Source organism: Ceratotherium simum, chromosome 14 (genome assembly GCF_057802395.1).
Source record: "Ceratotherium simum simum isolate JZ-2026a chromosome 14, ASM5780239v1, whole genome shotgun sequence".
NCBI classification, from domain to species: Eukaryota; Metazoa; Chordata; class Mammalia; order Perissodactyla; family Rhinocerotidae; genus Ceratotherium; species Ceratotherium simum.
The window spans coordinates 7531122-7547012 of record NC_141913.1 but is presented as its reverse complement, the minus strand read 5'-3'; the positions used below and the strand labels follow the sequence as shown (position 1 = coordinate 7547012).

The 15891-nt window shown below is 41.5% G+C and overlaps 1 protein-coding gene across 1 annotated transcript in view; it reads right to left on the bottom strand.

Moving 5' to 3' along the window:
• Positions 1-1652: 1652 nt before the first annotated feature.
• Positions 1653-15891, bottom strand: part of AFG3L2 (AFG3 like matrix AAA peptidase subunit 2) — a 39198-nt gene continuing 24959 nt past the window's right edge. The window contains exons 13-17 of the mRNA XM_087438958.1: positions 14509-14619; positions 11252-11367; positions 8551-8751; positions 6424-6618; positions 1653-2487 (exon numbers count right to left, since the gene is read on the bottom strand). Of these exons, the coding sequence (XP_087295084.1) occupies positions 2245-2487; positions 6424-6618; positions 8551-8751; positions 11252-11367; positions 14509-14619 (866 nt within the window). The 3' untranslated portion in view covers positions 1653-2244. The remainder of the gene's footprint in view (positions 2488-6423; positions 6619-8550; positions 8752-11251; positions 11368-14508; positions 14620-15891) is intronic.

Below are 15891 nucleotides of genomic sequence, written 5' to 3'. Positions count from 1 at the left end.
GTATTCTGTGCTAAGGCTGAGCCTTGGGCATACAGAGAGTGAATCATTAAACACAGCAGCATGACTTAAACTGAGGTGAGAACAGACCTCATTTTTGCAGAAACCTGAACTATTTTGTGAGATGACAGTAAAAATAACTCTTAACCCTCCACATCTAAGCTGGAAGTATGCTAGGTTTAATAGACCTTGGGAGAGAGAAAGGACGAGTGCCATGAGCACCTGCTGTGGGCCAGGCTCTGTTGAGGCCCCACGGTGCTCACCACGGTGCTGCGGAGCGCAGGTGTCACCTGTGCAGATGAAGCGGCGTGCTGAGGGCTGCAGTGGCTATTGCCGGCCATAGCGGCCGGCCATCTACGGCTCCAGAGCTTGAGGGTATTTACCTCGTTAGAGTGCAGGAGATGTGGGTTACCGTCTGACCGACAGTCTCATGGACAGCTTTGTCACTTTTCTCACTGAATCTAATGCGACTCGTGTTTGGCACAACCCACTTTATTCCACCCAGGAGGCCTCAGAGCCGAGGCCTGCCAGAATAGCAGATGCTGGCACCTCTCCCTGCAGTGGAATGAGGAAGGAGTATGGAGCATCTCCTCATGGTCTACTGCTTGTGTGGAGAACAGCACTGAACACACTGATGGCCAAGAGAGTCCTACAGCCTTAATTCTTCCCTGAGCTGCCCCCCACAGGCATCCTATGAGGAAAGGAGGCAGTAAATGCGTTACTTCTGCAGGTCACTGGGCAGAGGAGCTGAGGGAGACACAAGCGTGGGTGACGAGCTGAGAGGGCTCCCATGCTCCTGGAATGCTGAGTTAGTGGAGTCCAAACAGCTGGTTCTGTGTCCCGGAGAGCTGGAGTTTGGCATCTCTGGGCCGCCTGAAAGAATGGCCACCTCCCACCCCATGGGACCAGTGCTGCCCCCCGAATGCCACCTGATTCTGTTTTAACTCTGAGAAATCACTGTTCCCACAACATACTTAACTATATCAAGAATGCACAAGGCAAGTTGGAATAACATTAAAGGCTGCTAAAAAAATATTAAAAATGCGAAAATGGTGCCTCCAAGTCCAAATAATGGCATTTGTGAAGACTTAACCATCTTTAAGCATGGTACTTCTTCCTCGTGCCATCTTTTGGTTAAAGTTTTTGACCTAAGTTTGCTACATTGCAGACTTCGGCTTTTCTGGAACCACAGAAAAGTTCTAATACTAACAATAACAGTTTGATTCAGACCATGTCCTGGGACGTCATGGGAGATCCAGGCTGCAGGGGCCCCCGTAGCTTAGTGTTAATTCCCTTCTTGGAAATCCAGGGGATGGCTTGGGACAGCCTGCCAGGCCCACTATGGTCACCTATCAACTTCCGCATGCAGACAGTATGACCAACGTCTGGTCATGACTGGCCTAGTAAGGATGTAAACTGATGCCAGTATCACAGATTCTCACCAACTGACCTGGTATCAACATACTTCATATCCAGAGTTCATCATTCCAGGACATACAAATCTAGAAGTTACTAAGCCTCTTGTGGGAGCTGTTGAGAACCAACAAAACTGAGATTTTGAAAGATTCCTCTCTAAAAAGTAAGAACATTTAATTCCTTTCCGTTATGTTTTCTAAAAGAAAGTATCCCAAGCATAAACAGTGACCCTTTGTGTGTTCAGAAGAAAAAAAGTACAGTGTTTATACTTTATTTTTGATTTAAAGAAGCCGTATTTACATAATACATTCATATTTTTAAATATGTTACAGCTCTCTGTAGAAAACCACTCCATGAAAACAGCAACATGTGATCTGGATTTAATCTTTAAAATATTAAGTCAAATGAAAATACTCTTATCAGGACTCCAATTTAATTTCACAGCTCACCTGCAGAGGGAAACTGAAGGGAAAGAGGAATAAAGAGTGGGTGATGGAAAGAACACTATACCTCTCCCACAGGGCAAGCGTTCACAGATTATCTGTCCCTGACACACGTCAGCTGGCTTCACTGATGGTGGAGGGAGCCAGTCCCCACTCTCCCAGCCACTCCGAGAGTCTGACAAGGCTGGGGAACATGTTCTCCCAGAGCCTTTGGACAGTTACCCTGCCACCCCTTCCCTGACTTCTGAGGCTGAGGATAAGGACTCCTCTTCCCACCATTTCAACTGGGTCAGCCAGCAGCTGGTTAAGATCAACTCAGCAGTGTTCTCATTCTTCTGAGAAAGCTAGAGTTGAAATAATGTGCAAATTGAAACCACAATATGACAAGCTAAAATGGCCTCCCTCCTTGGATCTGGTTGGCCATTTTCTCATCCGGGGGCTCCTCCTTCTCCTTTTCCCGCTCTTTGTTCCAGTCCTTCAGGCCCTCTGGGAGCGAGGTGTCCTCATCCAAGCTGCCGGTGCCTTCCACAAATTCCTCATAGGTGGATTTTTCTGCAAATGGTCTGGGGCCCAAAAGTTCAACCATATCATTCTTATCTAATACTTCTTTTTCTAATAATAGAAGAGCAACCTGAAATATGAACAATTGCCATTAAATACAGTTACTCAGCAAAGTCTATTCAAGGCTAATAATGTTTTTATTAATAGCCAATCTCACTCCAAAAAAGGATTTAAGATGACTGAAAAAGATATACATAAGGTCACATAATTTTAGAGTAAGATGTGCAAAATATTGGAAAAACAAATGTCCACCAGGAAGTTAGTGGTTAAATACATTTTGGTACATCCACACAATGAACGATTATGCGCCTGTAAGAATGAATCTCTGTTCTAGATGCATCTTGGAGAGCCAGTCAGTGAGAAAAGCGAGATGCACAATGTGTATAGTATGGCTGCATTTGCTTTTAAAAGGTGGCGGGGGGAAGTGTATCTTTTTATGTGCTTATAAATACATAAAGAAATTCGGGAAGGATACATAAAGTAATAAAAGTGGTGGTGGGGTGGAATTGAGGAAAAGATGGCTATGGTGAACAGAAAATAAAAAAAGTTAGTTGAAAAAAATAAAGACAAATAAGGCAGAGATACAAAAAATGAAGCCAAGAAGGTTAATATGAAAATATGCACTTTGAAGTTCTAGTCATTTCTATGGTTGAACAACAAATTGGACACTACACATTTTAACAGGTCACCAAAAAAGGGACACTTGGTCAACTATGTGTATGGAGGTGAGTGATGGAATCAGGAGGCAGAGAAGAGTGGTTACATTAGAGCATCTGACCATCACAAAGAAAATGAAGCAGGTTATATTGTAAACTGATCTCATAAAATAGATTTAGTTCCTCAGGGAACTCCCTAATTAGAAATTTAACATATCTGTAGTTTACATTAAATGCTATGTTTTTAAGGATACCAAATAATAAGATAATTTTCTTCTGTTTTTTCAATTTTTAAAAACTTTATGGACTATTTCAAATATGTAGCAAAAAAATGTAGAAAGAATGGATAACTAACCCCCATGCAGCCACTATCAATAATTATCAACTTAGAGCCATTTTTGTTTCATCTACTCCCTGGATTATTTCATTTTATTTTATTTTATTTATTTATTTATTTTTTTAAAGATTTTATTTATTTATTTTTTCCCCCCAAAGCCCCAGTAGATAGTTGTGTGTCATAGCTGCACATCCTTCTAGTTGCTGTATGTGGGACGCGGCCTCAGCATGGCTGGAGAAGCAGTGCGTCGGTGCGAGCCCGGGATCCGAACCCGGGTCACCAGCAGTGGAGCGCGCTCACTTAACCACCAAGCCACGGGGCCGGCCCTCCCTGGATTATTTTAAAGAAAATCCCAGATGTCATATTATTTTATCCATATATATTTGTTTATATCTCTAAGAGATAGACTCTTAAAAAACATAACCAGAATACTAAAAGGCTCTGATTATTTAATAAATTGCTTGTGTATACAAGATATGGAGAAATAAAGGTTTAGGATTTCTTCTTAGACCACCTTTAATTCTCAATTTGCCTATTTATGCAGTTGTGGGTAATCACTTAAGTTGATAATATATTTTATTTAATCCAATATGTCAAAAATATTATGTCAACATGTAATAATATAAACAATTATTGAGATATTCTACATTCTTTTTTTCATACTAAATCTTCAAAACCCTGTGTGCTCACGGCATATCTCAATTGGGACTGGCCACATTCCACAGCACAAGCCTAGTTAGAGGTTAATGGCAAGGGCTCTGCAGACAGGACCTCTGGGTCCAAATCCTGGTCCTGCCACTTACCCACTGCAGGACTTTAAGCAAAGTTACTTAACCTCTCTATGTATTAGTTTCTTCATCTGTAAAATGGGGATAATAATGTAGCAACCTCATGAGGTTGTGGGGGTTTTAGAGAAGTTAATACATCTTAGGCACTACCTGGTAAACTAAGATGCAGGATGAATGCTAGCTGATTACTCTTATTCTTCTAAAGTTTGGCCCTTACAGATCAACTTGTCTGACTCCTCGTTCCATAGATGAATAAACTGAGGCCCAGAGTTTGGAAGGCACTAGTCTCAGTAGCAAAGGCTCAGCCACCTCTCCTCTCGATGGCTCCCTATCTCCTGGCTGGCTCAATATTATTTTTAACAGATTTAATTTTCTCTAACGGACTAGAAAGTACTTCAGAACTTTGCAGTGTTTCAAGATCCTCACTCTGTTGAACCAATTTTCCTTTCACAAACATTCTTTTGTTACCACTGTCAATACATGCACCGTACATTTGGAGGGGTAGATAAGCGGGTGAAATTCCCTAGACACATCTGGCATTTATGGTGTGCATGTGGAATCCCTCCTACTGAATCCCTGTACACACACTCTGTCCTCCTAGAGCTAGTGGTCTCCAGTGAGCACTTATGCCCTCCACTGTCTTTTATAGCTCATTTCCTTCTTTTCAACAATTGGCTATAGAGGGATCACCAACAGATCCCATCTCTGGCCTGGACCTCCTATCCACAGTCCATTTGCAAATGCCTACTGCTCAGTCCTCTTGGGTGTCAGGACTGAACCTCTCATCCCGTCCCTGGCCTGTGCCTGCCACTAGGAGGAGTCTTGGAGTCATCCCGAGGGCCTTCTAGTTCGTTCTCTAAATTTAATCAAGAAATCTTGGTTTTTTAGATCTGCCTTTGCCTTTCTACTTCTACTGCCACCAGGGCACCATCTCAGGAATGTTAAAACAGCCCCTGAGCTGGTCTCTATTCTAGTCTCTCCCATCCCAATCAAGCTGGCACACTGCTGCCACACTCTCCTTTTAAATGATGATCTTTTAATCATTTCCACTCCAGATTCTGTAAGGACTCCCTACTATAAGACAAGGCAGCTGGATCAGATCATTTTAAAGGCCACTTCTATTCCTACCTAGCTTTGGAGGCCCTGGGTACTCCAGTCCCCTTCCGCCGACTATCTGCTCCAGGGCAGGCAGGCTCAATCCTGCCTCCTCCCCACACTGCTCTGCTCACCAGGCCTCCAAGCTGTGAGCTCCTCCTCTCCTCTCCTTTCCTTGTTCACTGTAACCTGACTGTCCTTTAAGGTAAAATTTAAGCCCTATATAAAGCCTTCTCTGACTACTCTGACCTTTCCTTTCATGGAGCTCCTGCTGTAAGCTTTCCAGTATTTCACGACACTAGCTCTCGCTCCACTTACCTGCACACTTTTGTGAAAAGATGTCACAGATTCTTTTGGAATTGCCTAGCACAGGACAAGCTCACAGTGGGCTTCTCTGAAGATTTGCTGATTGGATGGTATATCTTAGAATATGCTTTTATCATTGTTTGTCAATACCTTATAAAAGGCTTTTTCATTTATGTTTTTATCATTAGAGTGTGCAATGTTTAAACGGAAAATTTTAATTTTGGTTGCATGGATTCTAAATAATTAAGGGTTTACTGGATGTAAGAAATCCACTGAATTCAGAAAAGATCCTTCCCTTTTGTAGGTGCTATCAAATGAGGTAGAACAATGGAAAACACAAAGCATGTTTGTTCACGGAAGCTCATAATTAAACCAAAGGTAGTTTTCATGTGTCAATTCCTACTCATCTAGTTTGGCTAATTCTTTTGTTTGCCCTTTCACTACCTGTTTATTTTGGAGGTGAAAAACAATGGTAAATCCCAATCTGTCCATCATGCTCCATATTCAGGACTACTGGTAAAATACTTGGTGGAAAGGAGTGCAGATTCAATTGTTTATTTGGTAATTATTAACAGACTTAATTAATCCCTCACTCATATTCCCAAGAGCCGTAAGAGCTGGGATCATGCCCGCTTTTGCTCACCACCATACTGGTACTGCCTCGCAGACACAGAGCAGACACAAATCAGAATGGATGAAGAAACCCGAGAGTTAGCCAGATACGGGGAATGCTGATGTCTATAAACCAACCAAAATAGTCAATCTATCATGTTAATCTTTTTTTAAAAACCGTGTAGAGAACTATTCGTACAACTGGCACTTACCTTCTCTACGTCAGCTTTCTTTTCTGTGAGAAGAGCTACTGTTCTCTTATAAGCATCATTAATGAGTATTCGTACTTCGTCATCTATCAGTCTTGCCGTGGCCTCACTGTAAGGTTTCTCCAATACCATGTCCCCTTGACGTGGGAGGTCAAAGGAGATTTGCCCAACTTTTTCATTCATGCCAAACTGAACAATCTGAAAAAGAATACGTAATTAGTGGCAGGCATCCATTTTTGCTTACAGGCTAACATATTTTTATAAAATGGCAACAGTGACATTAAATCCACACACTTCACTGTAACACTACTCTTTAACCTGCAAAGTCAACATGGTGGCCTTGAGTTGGCTAAGTAGACAAGGGGGTTCTGTGTAGACAATGGATAGTGTTTTAAATTCCTCAACTAAGCACACAAGAACAGAAACCCACAGACAACATCTACAACAAAATTAGGTGACAAACAGGTGGGGACAAATCCCAACAGCTATGAAACCAGCATGTATTACTCTCTGCACGAGGAGAAGCAGAGGAGAAGCAAGAAGCATATGACAGACCCAAGAGAATAAGAACCCCAAACTACCAAGAGGCTCTTGCTGGAAAGACTGGCATGCCAACCTGGGAACAACTGAACCTGGAAGGGGCATCTGCATTTTCCCATTCCCTGAACGGGGTCCAGGGGACAGAGTGAAGAGATTGGTCCAATCTGGACACTATGAGCCCCCAAAACTAACCAGACAAAGCCCCACGTTAAGAAGCAGCTTCTGGATGTAAAATCCAAACTCATTAGAAAAGAGAAGGTGCAGATAAAAGTGGGGAGCAGAAACAGAGCAGGAGAGCTCAGAAAGTAGGAAGCTATGGTTTTTTTTTCTTTAAGAAGATTGGCCCTGAGCTAACATCTGTTGCCAATCTTCCTCCTTTTTTCCTTTTTTCTCCCCAAAGCCCCAGTAGTTAGTTGCATGTCATAGATGTACATCCTTCTAGTTGCTCTATGTGAGACGCCACCTCAGCATGGCTTGATGAGCAGTGAGCAGGTCCACACCCACAATCTGAACCGGTGAACCCCGGGCCACCAAAGCAGAGCGCGTGAACTTAACCACCACGCCACCAGGCCGGCCCCCTAGGAAGCTATGTTTTTTAAAATTAAGTTCATGAAAACAACAGAAAAGGGAACTCTAAAACCATAAAACTAAAAAAAACTGTCCTAATCGCCTCCCTAAGAGATGAGAAAAACAAATTTCAAGTAAAAATGGGCAGTAGAAAAATCTCTTATAAAGTTATGTGAAAAAAGTAAGGAGAACAGTGTCTCCACAGATAAGGAAAGTGGGGTGAGAAGACAGTCCATAAAACAGATGAAAACTGTAACCCACAACTTCAAAAAAAGCTAAGAGAAATCAGGAAAGTATGAAAGAATAACATAAATCAGAATCAGTAAACTTGGATGAGGTGCTAGAACAAAGGAAAAAGTTAGATAAAGGAAAAAATTATTTTAAAAATGAAGATTAAACTAGAAATAAGAAGAGCAACCAACCACAACAAATAATGCCCTAGGAAAAATAAAGGTGAAGAGGACAAGCAAAAAATAAATTTTTTTTGAGTCATTAAAAAGGATTTGAGAAAGTAACAGACCCAGGAGAGCTGACATATGAATAACAGGAGTTCCCAAAGAAAGTCATTGATGTTAAGTTCCAACACAGCAAAACTACATTGTTTGGGGATGTATGCACCAGGGATAAACCTAAAGAAAACAGGCGAATAACTGTAACAAAAGTCAGGAGAGGGGCTGCTCCCCGCAGGGAGGGAGGGGATGGAGAAGGGTCAGGCACCTGGGGAGAGTCAGGTGCAGGCGGCGCTCCACCGTGGGATCACACAGGCTTGTAACTCAACTTTAAACTCTACGTACGTGCTTTACATACTCTAGTAATAAACTTTAAATACTATACTATGAAGAAAAAGGTTTCTTTTCATAAGTTGATTGTTTTAAAATGGATTTCTTTTAAGAAATAATCCTTGCCTGAAAAGCCTAAACCACAGTCAAACACAACAGTCTTGTCTCAGCGCCATTCACGAATGTCCATTTCTCGTACAAATGTGAGAGAACCAGGAAGAAACACTCCATTTCCCACACTTACTTGGGCATATGCACTCTGAGTCACTTTTCTCAAGTCATCTTGAGCACCAGTGGTAATTCTTCCGAAGAAGATTTCTTCTGACACGCGGCCACCCAGCGTCATGCACATCCTGTCCAGGAGCTGCTCTTTGGTGTACAGGTATTGCTCTTTGGGTAAATACTGCGCGTAACCCAGTCCTTTGCCCCGAGGGATGATGGAGACCTGGCAAGTAGGAAACATAAAATGTTGAGGATTCCACCTCCAAATGTAGATTTCATCACAATGTTTATCTATAGTTAGATAGACAAACTCACTCATGGAAAATAAGTACAACTGTTAGGCAATCTGCCAGCCTTGGCAAGATGAGATCTAGCAGGAATGACTGCTCAAGAGGAATATTTTCTCTTAAGATAACTTCACCTTAGAGTTCTAGAAAGTATTTCCTGTCTTTTTATAAAACTCAATTGACATTATTTAGTCTTGACAAAAGGACCACCGCTAAGTGATGACTCCACATGACAGCTCAAATACAGGGCAGGCTTCATTCAACTTGATGGTCAGCCACAGCATTGCCCTCCTTTACAGGACAAAGGGGAAGGCAGACCAAGATGCTCAGCAGCCTTCATTTTCTTTTCTAGTCCTCTTTTTGCAATTGAGTAAGTTCCTTTAATTTTTAAAAAATCTACTTTATTGGGTTATGATTTATATACAATAAAATGTATCCATTTTAAGCATATAGTTCAATGGGTTTTGACAAACACAACCTCCTACCACAGTGAAAACCCAACATATTCTCTTCATCCCCCAAAAGTCCCCTAGTACCCTTTTGCAGTCAATCCTTCTCCACCCCCAGCCCTAGGCAACTGAAGATATGCCTTCAGTCCCTATGGATTAGTTACAATTTCTAGAATCGCATATAAATGGAATCGTACAGTATGTTCTTTATTATGTCTGGTTTCTTTCACTGTTCTGAGATTCACCCACGCTGCTGTGTATTAATAGCTCATTCATTTCTACTGCTATGTAGCATTCCATTGTATAAACATACCAAATATCCACTTCATTCTAAAGGGACATCAAGGTTGTTTCCAGTTTATTGCTATTATGAATAAACAAGCAAAAGTCTTTGTGTGGACATTATGTTTTCATTTCTCTTGGGTAACTATCTAGGGAGTAGGATTGTTTGGTCATATGGAAGCACTTGTTTATAAGAAACTACCACACTGTTTTCCGAAAACGTTGTATCATTTCACATTTCCATCAGCATTGTATGCGAGTTCCAGCTGCTCTACATTCTTACCAATACTTAGGACTGACTTTTTAATTTTACTATTTAGTATTTCCTTATGGTTAATTTGCACTTCCCTGATGACGAATGATACTGAGTATCTTCTTCATGTGTTTAATGTCTATTCATATACCTTCCTTTGTGAAGTATATGAGTACGCTCAAATCTTTTGCCCAGTTTGCTGGGTTGCTTGTTTTCTTCTTATTGAGTTTTAAGAGTTCTTCATAATTCTAGATACAAGTTCTTTGTCACATAAGTGTACTGTAAGTATTTTCAGAGTGTATGACTTGCTTTTCATTTTCTTAATGGTGTCTTTCAAAGACAAAAAGTTTTAATTTTGATGAGATCCCATTTATCAACTTTTTTTTGTCATTTATCCTTTTGTATCCCAAGAAATTTTTGCCTACCCAAAGTTATAAAGAGTTTTACATATGTTTTCTTCTGGAAATTCTATAGTTTTAGCGTTTATGATTTATTACAAGTTAATTTTTTATATATGTTGTAAGGGTCAGTGTTCATTCTTTTTTTCATATGAACACTGAGTTGCCAGAACCATCTGTTACTAAGACAATCCTCCCCACCTTGAATTACCTTGGTATCTCTATTGAAAATCAATTAACCAATTAGTTGTGAGGGTCTATTTCTGGACTCTATTCCATCCCACTGATCTGTGTCAGTCCTTTCACCAATACTAGTCTTCATTACTGCAGCTGTATACAAAGTCTTAAAATTGGCTAGTGTAAATCCCTTACACTCACCCTTACACTTCCCAGCTATCCCCTGACACTGCAAGTCAGTTAGGCTGTTGCTTGCATGCTGCACCAGTGTGGGAAATGCACCCAGTTGAAAAAGCAGAAAACTAACAGTCTCACTTGGTGTACTCCTGTCTCACTGGTTTCTGCTCACTTCTGTGCCAGGCTTTCTGGGGTCTCCCTGTGCGTGCACAGTTCAGTGATCAGCCAGGGATCTGGGCAGCTTCTACTCGGATTTGGGTTTCACCTCTCTGTAGCTTTTTTGCTTCCAGGATTTTCCTGTTAAGTTTTCAATATTCTTTAAATCCTGAACTCTTTCTTCGCCTCCTCAATATGATAAGGCCAGCATTTTCCACCACTGTGGCCATGGAGATTAGGGAAAACCCTCAGGCAAGAAAGCCACAAACTCCCAATTCTAACCCACTGCAGCTGCTGCTTTTCAAGAGTAAACTCTCCTCAAGCTTTGTTCTGCTTTTGGACACTTTTTGGTCCCTTTAAATAGTAGTTTTCTTTCCAAATTTTACAACTTATCAGTGGGAGATAACCTCTTCATCTCACCATCATTACCAGACATTTTTGCCAAATTTATTTATATATTTATCCTTTGTGGGAGTGCCATTTTGTCAAGTAATTGCTCACACAATCATTTGGCTTGCTGACTGTTCAACATAAACTGCTCTACCTTTAAGAGAGGGTCTGCATGCTCCAGATACCAGCCAGCAACCGCATGGCCTGCCTCGTGGTACGCCACGGTCTTCTTCTCCTCTGGCTGCAGAACCTGGGTTTTTTTCTCTAAGCCTGACAAAATAATAACAAAAAACCAAAATCTCTGCTTTAGTGACACTGACATAAAAAGACAGTTATACAATACTACACACTGCCTTATCTAAAATGTGATTTAGAGAGTAAGCTGCCTATAATAATCCAAAAATTCCCAATCCAGGTCAGAATAAAAGCAAAGGATCAATTTCAAAATATACCCAATTACAACAAAAATGCATTCACCACCCTCCCTCCAAGCCTACTTTTCTCTTAACTCTCCTACTCTTTTGAGGCACATATCTTGTTTTGGTAAATAAACAAAACTGCAAAAAAACCTCAAGCACTTTGGTCAATATAAACCATATAAAATTCATAGAAAACAAAGAAGCCTGGAAAGAACTCATTGCTTAGTCTAGGTATCTGAAACTATCAAGCGGTGGGTAAACAAAGATGCCTGCCGTCTGAGACTGCCTGCTCTCTGTTCCTGATGGAAGGCAGACAACAGACAGAGGAAGAACTGAGCTAGTTACAGATCTGGGAACACCTACTCAGAAAGTTGGCTAGGCCATGCCACGGCACCCAGCACACTAACCAAAGAGGCCAGGGGTTCAAAACCCAGCCAAAGAGCAGCAGAGTAGACCCCAGAAGATAAACCCAGGAGACCCTGCCGGGCCTCATGTCGACTGCAGAGCTGAAGCGCCCCTGAACCAAGCAGGATTCCTCTCTGCCTGGATAAAGGTGGACACTGAACCTCATCTGTACCTCTGTACTATGGAATTTGACTGTATTTTATACTAATACAAACCGTCACACTGTGACAACAGTTTTGTTGTGTTCAAAGTAACTCATGTGAGAGAATTTCTCAACTGATAACATATGAAGGAGTCTTGAAGATTAAAAAAAAGAGAGAGACTGCTATGTTCCCAGTAACACAGCCCAAGACAAGTATATACCAAGGAGCGGCAAGGGCAGAAAATTATCGAGGGTGAGTTAACCATCCCTGTTTTCCATAGATAAGCAGTTCTTGCTGAAAACACAAGACTTTTCCCCATCGTTTATCACAGGAATCTCTCATTTTCTCTGCATGCCACCTTACTACAGAACAATTGCTCATGGCTGGTTTACAGAGGCTGAGCTGTGAATGGGTTAAGTGTCACCCACCTCTGAGCAAGGGCTCCTGCTGGCCTTGTGGCCCTCTTGTCTTGCACACTCATTTTTGTACTAAGCACTGATGGCTTCCCCTTGACCTAAAGAGGCACAAATATGCAGTTTTCACCTGTCTCCACAGTGAATTATTTTGTTTAATTCCATCCACAACTCTATCATCTTAGATTTTTTTCTTTTCAATAACAAATTTCCAGAATAAGTGGTCTATTTATTCAGTTAGTAGTTAGTTGTTTATTTGGTATCTAACCCAGGTTAACACATCGCTATACTAGCTCTAGATCCTCACTGGAATCTTCATTAATCTGGCTTCGTACCCTCCACTCAGTTCAAACTGTCATGTCAAACGTCACCAAGAACAGTCTCATTGCCAAATCCAAAGGTCATTTTCCTTAACATGCCCGCATCACTTGATCCTGCTGACAACTCCCCCTTTATAAACGTGTCTTTGGGGCCGGCCCCGTGGCTTAGCGGTTGGGTGCACGCGCTCCGCTGCTGGCGGCCCGGGTTCGGATCCCGGGCGAGCACCGACACACCGCTTCTCCGGCCATGCTGAGGCCGCGTCCCACATACAGCAACTAGAATGGATGTACAACTACGACATACGGCTATCTACTGGGGCCTTGGGGGAAAAATAAATAAATAAAATCTATAAACGTGTCTTTGCCCTTGTCTCCCACCTCCTCTAATCTGGGTTTCCTTTAGTGGCGTCTCTTCCTAGTCTTCCTTACTTATTTGTTGATGCACCTTCTGGGCCTATGGCACACAACAAGCTTTGGCGACTTTGCTGACTCACTTTTCTCCCCTCTGCTACCAAATGTGGGCATTTGGCAACGTTTACTGTGTGGGCCCCGCCTGAGCACTCTCACCCACCTTCACACAACAGGAACCACGGTCTGTACCACTGTAGTGCTGCAGAGTTCCACGTGGACATCCCGCCTCCTCTCAACCTCTGCACATGCCGTTTTCTGCCAAACCAGCTGCCTCCTGGAGCATCCTATTCTTCCTGCAGCCTGCAAGGCTGGTGCCTGTTACCACTGGGACTACCTATGCTAATGCCTGCTATCTCACACGAATGACTACAAGGTTCTCTGCCTCGAGATGCTTCCCTCTTCTTCAAAGCCAGATTCATTTTCCTAAAATATCACTGATTATCATGTTACTCAGCGGCTCAGGAAAAAACCCATATTAGTTCAATACTGGCCATAGGACAACACTTAAAAAACCCTTGAGCTTAACATTCAGGGCTTTTTAAAATCTAGACATAAATAACATTTTCAGTTTTGCCTTACTTCCCACAGGAACTTGAGTCTGACGGGTTTACTGCCCCTCCACAAAACACAGGCTGTAACATCGCTACCTCCAAACCACCTTTTGTTCATGCCACTGTCACAGCACATCCCATTTTTCTACTTAACCCAGTTTAAATCCCACCTCTTCTGTGGAGCCCTCCTGACTGCAGTGCTTTCCCTTCCTTTGAATGCTCAAGTTCTTGAACTGCTAGTTATCTTTTTTACAGGTATTAAGCTATAAGCCCTCTAGAAAGCAAGGAAAACACATAATATACATTGTCCACTATTCCAGCTGGGTGAGCATTTCCTGGTCAAACAATTGTTATAGCTGTTTATCCATCACAGCTCTATATATCTAGCATAGAGCACATTTAACTCATGCAATGAAATTTTTGGAAACAAGAAGGTTGTGAGCATTTTCAAAAAACTAGATTGGTGTAATTCAGGAGTAGACACCTTGCGGCTTGCTGCCCATGTGAGTGAGGAAGTGTGTGGGCTGCTGTCTCAGACTCACCCAACACCTACACCATCGATCCCTATGCAGACCACAGGGGAGGGCAGGGGACTCGCAGCACCAAGAGCACACGGCAGGTGCATGGTGAGCCCCAGGGCTCGGCAGATATAATTTTCTTCGCTTCTAGATCTTGCCAAAACAGAGAAATCCCTGGCCTCAAATTCATTTTATCAGCTGTTTGACGTGAATTACATTCAGTTGCCTTACCACCAATCACTCGTTCAATTGCTTGTTCAAAGTGTTTCTGATTTATGGAATCTGAAAGGTGTCTCGCAGCAATCAACGCAGCTTCATTACAGACATTAGCAACATCAGCTCCTACAAAATGAACATACAGAACAGCTGACCCACCAAAAATACTCAAACTGATTAGTCACACATTATGGATGACCAAATCCAGTCAATTTCTCACCTAGCAGCAGACTGGACAAGAGCTTTATGTAAACAGAGTTCAGTTTGATGCAGGACCACCCTAAGCTATTCTAGCATTCAGTAACAGGCTGGTACAATCCTAACCCTTTGAACTGAGATGCAAGTATTTGAAGTAAACAGTTAATTACAGGCAGCTATTTATCTTTACAGACAATAGGGCTCATATAACAGCAAACTAAGACAGTATTTAAAAATGCCCTTTAATTAAATTAGTTCCATCATCTCTGTTGGGAAATGACTTATGTGGCTATTAGGTGATATGATGAAATATAACAAACAAGCACTGAAGTAACCTAGTGTATTCAGTTAAACAACAGAAGCTAAACATGTGAAGCTTGCCAAATGCCTTCTAGATCTAGGTAACACAAATAAGCTTAACACAATGTATGTATTCAATAAACAAATATTAAACAGTAACGGAGTTTCTCAAAAAATTAAAAACAGAACTACCATACGATCCGGCAATACCACTTCTGGCTATTTATCTGAAGAAAACAAAAACCCTTATCCAAAAAGATACATGCACCCCTATGTTCACTGCAGCATTATTCACAATAGCCAAGACATGGAAGCAATCTAAGTGTCCATCGGTAGATGAAAGGGAAAAGAAAATGTGGTATATATACATATATACAATGGAATGTTACCAAGCCATAAAAAAGAATGAAATCCTCCCATCTGCAACACAGATGGATCTAGAAGGTATTATTATGCTAAGTGAAATAAGCCAGACAGAGACAGAATACCATATAATTTCACTTATATGTGGAATCTAAAAAAACAAAAACAGAAAACGAATAAACAAAACAAAACAGAAACAGACTCATAGACACAGAGAACAAATTGGTGGTTGCCAGAAAGGGGGCGGGGGTGGGCAGGGCACACGGGGGGAAGGGAGAAACAGGCAAAGGGGATAAGAGGTGCAAACTTCCAGTCATAAAATAAATAAGTCATGGGGATGTAAGGTACAGCATAGGAAATATAGTCAACAATATTGTAATAACTTTGTATGATGATAGATGGTTACTAGTCTTATCAGGGTGATCATTTTGTAATGTAAATAAGTGTCGAATCACTATGTTGTACATCTGAAACTAACACAATATTATATGCCAACATATACTTTAAATAAATAAATAGAAGTAAATAAAATGTTAT